The 6,466-nt window shown below is 47.6% G+C and overlaps 1 protein-coding gene across 1 annotated transcript in view; it reads right to left on the reverse strand.

The window, feature by feature from the left end:
* Window positions 1–2,752: 2,752 nt before the first annotated feature.
* The window catches only part of TREM1 (triggering receptor expressed on myeloid cells 1), a 10,782-nt gene continuing 7,068 nt past the window's right edge, over window positions 2,753–6,466 (reverse strand). Inside the window, 2 exon segments of the mRNA XM_007458314.1 lie at window positions 2,753–2,784; window positions 2,787–2,854. Coding sequence (XP_007458376.1) covers window positions 2,753–2,784; window positions 2,787–2,854 — 100 coding nt within the window.

The raw sequence follows: 6,466 nt of genomic DNA on the forward strand, positions 1-6,466 counted from the left end.
GGGCCCAGCCGCTCCACGGCATGTGGGATCTTCCCCGGCCGGGGCCGAACCCGCGTCCCCTGCATCGGGAGGCAGACTCTCAACCACTGCGCCATCAGAGAAGCCCTGGTTATTATGCCCTTTGAGGCAGTGAGAAATATCTCCAGGCTGAGGCCTAGCAAGATTAACTGAGTTACTCAAGATCAGACATACGTCAAGGATGTGACAGAGCTGAGATTCAAACCTGGGTCCTGTTTAATTCCAAGGCCTGTGTAATTAACCACATAACACTGTTGTGTAGGTCAAGGTCCCAGCAAGAAAGAGGTGGCTCACTGAAACAGGTGACTGAGAAGTGTTTAATGAAAGTGTGGGTAGAATTCGGGGAAACCGCTAAGGGAGGCTGCAGTACCCTGGGGCTGGAGCAGTGGTGAGTGACTACTTGCCGTGACCTAAAATCAAGGGACTGGAGCAGTTGCCCAAAACTTGAAGATACAGCTGTTTGATGCAAGGCTTGAAAGGGGCCTTGAGGGCCCCTCGTGCCTCTCCACGGAGAAGGAACCCAGAGGATAAAAACTCTGACCTCATTCTCTTTCCATCCCCTGCCCTTTCTTGCTGCCTACTGGCCAAACCCAACCAGAAGCTGGTGGGAAAGGGAGCCTGGTCAGTTCCCAGGAGCAGACCAAGGAGGAAAAGGATGGAGAGTGGGCCTGATGGTGCAAATGGGAGAGCGTCCAGTACAACCATTTGCCTTCCAATTTAGTGTATGTAATTCCTCAGGTGAGTTTAATATATTGAACTGAAATTTTATTTCATCTATAATTAAATTAATCACACAAGCACACCAAATCATGCAGTTGGTTAACTCAGGATGAATATATAAATGTGTCGTGGTGTTTGGAAAGGAGCACGATGACTCCTTAGAAGCCTATCTCCCAAACAAGCTTGAGAACCACCAAGAGACAGCCCATGCTATGATTCAGTGGGTGTCTGGGTTCGGGGGGACCCCAGGCATCTGCATTTTAAACAAATACTCCAGGAGTATCTGATGCGGGTGGCCTAAGGATTTGAGAGACTGCCCTAAAGTGCTCTGCCTCTCCTAGAGAGCATTTAACGGTGGTTCCTCCCTTGCCCTAGCCTTTTTTGTCAACCTTACAAACAGAGGAAACATTGAAACTGCTAAAATGCAGGTCCCAAACAAGCCACCTGAGAAAGCAAACGCTGCATGCCATGCACTTACAGCCTCCGTGTGGCTGGGTTCTCTTGGCCAGGAAAATATCAATAGATGTGCTGAGCTGAACAGCTTCTGGATCCAGTGCCTCTCAGAAGACTCTCACCACGGTACCAGGATGACATGAATTCCCTTCATCACCTTCTAATGGACTCAGCTGGATGATCAGAGATAATCTGCATGGGGTCAGTGCCATCCTCTTGGAGGGTTCATTCCCCAGGTTGGTGAGGAAGTCTTCATATGATGGCAGTGGGGTCAGGGAGGGGAAGACTGTACCTTAGCTCACAGGAGTAAGGGAAGGGCAACCTGATGGTAAGAATGTGTTTTCCTGACACGAGATAGATTGTGGGTGATAGAATGTGTTTTCTCTTGGGGAATTTAGGATGACATTGGCCTTGGCCGTTCCTGAATGGGAATGGAAGGGCCTATCATCTCTTCCCCACTAACGAGGCCCCTTCCCCTTTAGAGTCAGAAGAGGTAGAAAATCAGAAACTAGTGATTTAAATCTGTTGGTGGCCCTGGACGCCTATTTCATGGAAGAGTTTGGGAGTGAAAGGGGAGTAATAGGAACAGAGAGAGAGGAGGGGGAAGGAAGGGGGCGGAACTAGCAGTGCACATGGGGGACAGCCTCCAGGAGCCTAGCTGGTGAGAGCCGGTCACCCACCATCCCTGCCCCTCGTGTGGTACAAGGAAGAAGCATTTAGATACAGCAGACTCCCGGTTATTCCATTCTCTATGGCTTTGAGGTGCTTGGTCTTCAGTAAAGGAGCTCTAGTGTTTGTTCCTGCCAGTAAGAGGAGATTTCCTTCTCACGTGATCTCCTTCCAGCCACATACTTCTCTGCCTTCACGGGGCTGTTCTGAGGATCCAGTGGCAAAATACATCCCTGATGACGCACACAATAAATGCACACAGTAGACAAATGATATCCTCTTTTCCGCCCTACGCCCTGGATCCTAGTTCATCCTCCCAAATATGGAATCCTCACCATGGCATCTCATCTTCTCTTCGTTCCATGGTTTTCAACAGTCTTTTCTGGGAGTGTTGGAAAGGGCCATAAATTAAGGGGAGAAACGTAAACATCTGATTATAGAGGAGAGGACGGCCCTGGCAGTCGGGCGAACAGGATGCTCTCTAGTGGGAATTCTGTCCAGTTCAGGCCAAAATGTTGTGGTCCAGGGCAAGGACCAGGGCAGAGTGAGCAGCTGTGCCCTCTGTGCCTCACGACCCCCATAAGACATTGACAGTGAAAAGCATTGGACAGTGTATTTAATGCACACCCTGAGCTGCTGGTGGAATGGCACGTTTGGGGCAGTAGCTTCTCTTGTGAGGGGGCAAAGCACACACCCAAGGTTATCAGTGAAATGAGGGGAGTTAGCGGGGCCAAGAAGGTGGGATCCTGAGCCTTAGAAAGTACCTGTGCTACAGCTTCAACTCATGTCATTGACCCCCTACCCCATCCCCTGCCCCTCACACTCCTCTTTGGACACAACTGCCAGACGGACGTGGATGGAGGTCAGAGTTCATTCTCGTGGGTTCCAGCGCCTAGGAGGCAAATGACCTCTGCGTGACAGCAGAGCAATGAAGACCAGGCTCTTACTCAGGAGTCCACGTACCACGGGAATGACAATGCTGGTCCCAGGGGCCATGGGGAAGAGAGGAGATTCAGTGCTGCTGTTGGCACGCGTGCTCCTGCACACTTGAGCGTTTGCAAAAGTCCTTCACGCCCCTTAGTTCATCTGCTCTCATCCTTCCTTTCCCCATACTAACTGGGATTATCCTGTGCGTTTAGCTTGTTCCATTGCTTAAAACTACTGATTAGAAATATACTTAGTAGAGAGCATAGGGTCCATGTCCAGAGAGGCATCAGGGAGAAAGGGCAGGCTGACGAGGCTCCTTCCTGCTGTGATGCAGCAGAGAGAGCGAGGGCTCCCAGAGCAAGGAAACCTGGTTTCCATTCTCAACATTAGGACCTACTTCCTGGGAGAGTCACCTCACCTCTTTGGCCTCAGTTTCCTCATCTATAAACTGAGAAAAATCCCATCATGAATTTTTATAGACTTTAGCAACATGATTCTAAAAGTCCTGGGTAAACGTCAGTAGGTACCATAAGAAAGAGATGCAAATGAGTGAGGAAACTTGGCCTGTCTAGACTCAGCAGATGTGGAAATAGGTTCGAGCACAATTAATCTATAGAGACACAGAGTCAGAAAGAGAAATTGGCAGCAGGGCAACAAATAGAAGTCCAGATATAGATCTAAGGGTATCTAAGAATTTAGCATCTAAGGAAATCGGTAGCCCAGTAAGTAAGCAAGAATTGTCTAGTAAATTGTCTTGTGGTATCTGGATAACAAGATGAAGAAAAAGGCATTTGTTCTATAATTTATACCATAAAGTAAAGTAACACCCCCCCCCCATGAATTAAGATTAAAATAGGTGGAAAAAATAGAGAAGTAACCAGAAAATAGAATCAAGCACAATTAAGGAATAAAAGCAATTCAAAATATCAACACAAAATAATTCAAAAATCAACACATTTGCCTATGCAAAACTTAAAACTGAATGTGCAAACCAGCAAAGGGAGAAATGACAGAATGGCGATAGAAAGCAGCAAAGGTCCTTTTGTGCTAAAATCCACACCCAGCCTGCAGCGCTGCCTTGCATCTCCGGGAACTAGATGTCTGAGGCAGCCCAGCCAAGTTCAGCCGCTGGCAGCGCTGGCTGGGGACTGGGGCAGGGCCTGGAAGGCAGCGCCTCTCTGGACCCTCAAGCTTGCAGCTGTGCCCTCTGCGTTGCCAGCCTGTGCCCAGTTCCAGCCCTGCTGCCTGAAGGTCCCAGCCCCGCTAACTCCATCCTCTCCAAGTCTCTCCTGCCGGTGCCCTGCCTTATCCCCTCCCAGCCCTTGAACATCTTCTTGCACGGAGCTCCTAGAACGTGTCCACTCTCGAGGGCCAGAACTGCATACCTTTCTGAGGTTACACGCAGATGGCCAGACACCCCCACTCCATCCCACCCCATCCCACCTCTACCCCAGCCACAGTGCCTGGGAATTCCTGTGCCGCTGGGATGGCCCCTCACTGAGTTCTGGGAGTACAAACACTCCAGCTCCCCAGCCCCCCACATACAGACAACCCCAGTGGTCCCCAGAATCCCCTGCAGGACTGAACAAAAGTTCTTCCTGTGTTACTCGCCTTGGTTATGACACCCTTTGCTAGGTTTCCTTCCCTCCCCGGTCCCACTTCCCAAATGGCTTTACCTGGGATCACTTCCTAAACCATTTGCACAAGATTTTCCCCATGGCCTGCCTCAGCAGAACCCTCCTAAGACAGGGAGACAGTGGCTTCCTCAGGGGCACCACACCCTCCATCCCCTGACTGGTGTCTCAGCTCTTCCATCACCTGGACAAACGGCTCCCTCCACTAAATTCTCTCTTTTTCAAACAGTGCAGTGGCTTCTGCTTCCCTGACTGGAATATGACTCATAGAATGGTTCCTGTTAATTAACAGATAAATAGATGAAGGAGATGCAGCCTTTAGTAGGAATGTGGGCGAAGGTTTGCGCTCTCAATTTACATGCTGGAAAATTAGTGAAAAAAGAAAAACATTGACTCTCACTAGATCATTTATTTTAAAGATTTAATGAGCACCTTCTAGGTAGCAGGCACTTAGGCACAACATAAGGGGGAAAGGGTGCTGCCTCTACGCTATGGAGCTCAGAGACCACAGTAATAGAGAGATTAAAGCAGGTCCCAGCTCACATCTATTTTGACAGGTATATTTTTTAAATACCAAATCCCTGTAGGCAAGCCTGCAGTGATGCTTCTTACCTTATGCATTAGGGATCCCACTGCAAATTGTTTCCAATCTTTGGAAAACCATTTGGCAATATGTATACAGAACAATATAAATGTTCAAATTCTCTTAAGGGAATTTCTTTTGAATAAACAATTTAAAAGAAGAAAAAGAGGGGACTTCCCTGGTGGTCCAGTGGGTAAGACTCTGAGCTCCCAATGCAGGGGACCCGGGTTCGACCCCTGGTCAGGGAACTAGATCCTGCATGCATGCCGCAACAAAGAGTTTGCATACTGCAACTGAGAAGTCCTCGTGCCGCAACTAAAGATCCCACGTGCTGCAACTAAAGATACCGCATGTTGCAACGAAGACACGGTGCAGCCAAAATAAATAAATAAGTATTTTAAAAAAGAAAAAAGAAAAAGACATCTGCAAATATATGTTCATCCCAAAGTTATCAATGCTACAAAAAATGAAAATAATCTCAATGTCTAAAAACAGGCAAATGATTATATATGGCTTTCTATTGATAAAAAAGTATGCTGAAATTCTAATTACAAAGACTAGGTAGCAACATTGGAGAACAGTTTTAGCACAGAAAAATAATGAAAATGTGTATAATTAGAATGATTGCTATGTTAAAATATGTATAAGCATGAATAAAAACTAGAAGAGAAGATGGAGGAAAAAAGACATGATAGATTAGTGGGAATATAGAAAAATATTTCTTTCTATGTTAATTCAATATTTAATGATAAATATGTTCTAACATAAATCAACATGTAATAATAAACTGTATAGAGGGGTGTGCATGCAAAGGTAGTGATTCTTAGCTTTGGCTGCACATTAAAAATGTCTCCTGAAGATCTCAGAAAAATTACTAAGACTGGCCCCACCTCCAGAAATTCTAATTCTGTTGGTCTGCAGTAGGTCACATGCATCGGTATTAAAAAAAAAAAAAAAAAAAAAAAGCCAAAGCTAACAGTCCAGGAAATCTTAACACGTAGCAGCTGCTCAGAGCTGTTTGGCAAGATTGTCGCTTCCAGCTCTGGTTTTTCTAGCTCCACCCCACCCTACTGCAGAGACAAGGAAACTGAAGCCAGAGAGGGCTCCTGACCGGCCCAGAGTTACACTTTCACTAGGTCTGACTGACATTAGAACCCAGGATCTCTTTTGCCACTACACCATCAGGGGTTGGCTGAGCCACTGGAATTCAGCAAAATGCCATTTTCCTCTCTTACTCCTCTGGTGTGCAAGAAGCAAAACAGAGGGGGGCTTCCCTGGTGGCGCAGTGGTTGAGAGTCCGCCTGCTGATGCAGGGCACACGGGTTCGTGCCCCGGTCTGGGAAGATCCCACATGCCGTGCAGCAGCTGGGTCCGTGGGCTATGGCTGCTGAGCCTGCGCGTCTGGAGCCTGTGCTCCGCAATGGGAGAGGCCACAACAGTGAGAGGCCCGCGTACTGCAAAA

The sequence above is a fragment of the Lipotes vexillifer genome, unplaced genomic scaffold (assembly GCF_000442215.2).
Source record: "Lipotes vexillifer unplaced genomic scaffold, Lipotes_vexillifer_v1.1 scaffold4, whole genome shotgun sequence".
Classification (NCBI taxonomy): Eukaryota; Metazoa; Chordata; class Mammalia; order Artiodactyla; family Lipotidae; genus Lipotes; species Lipotes vexillifer.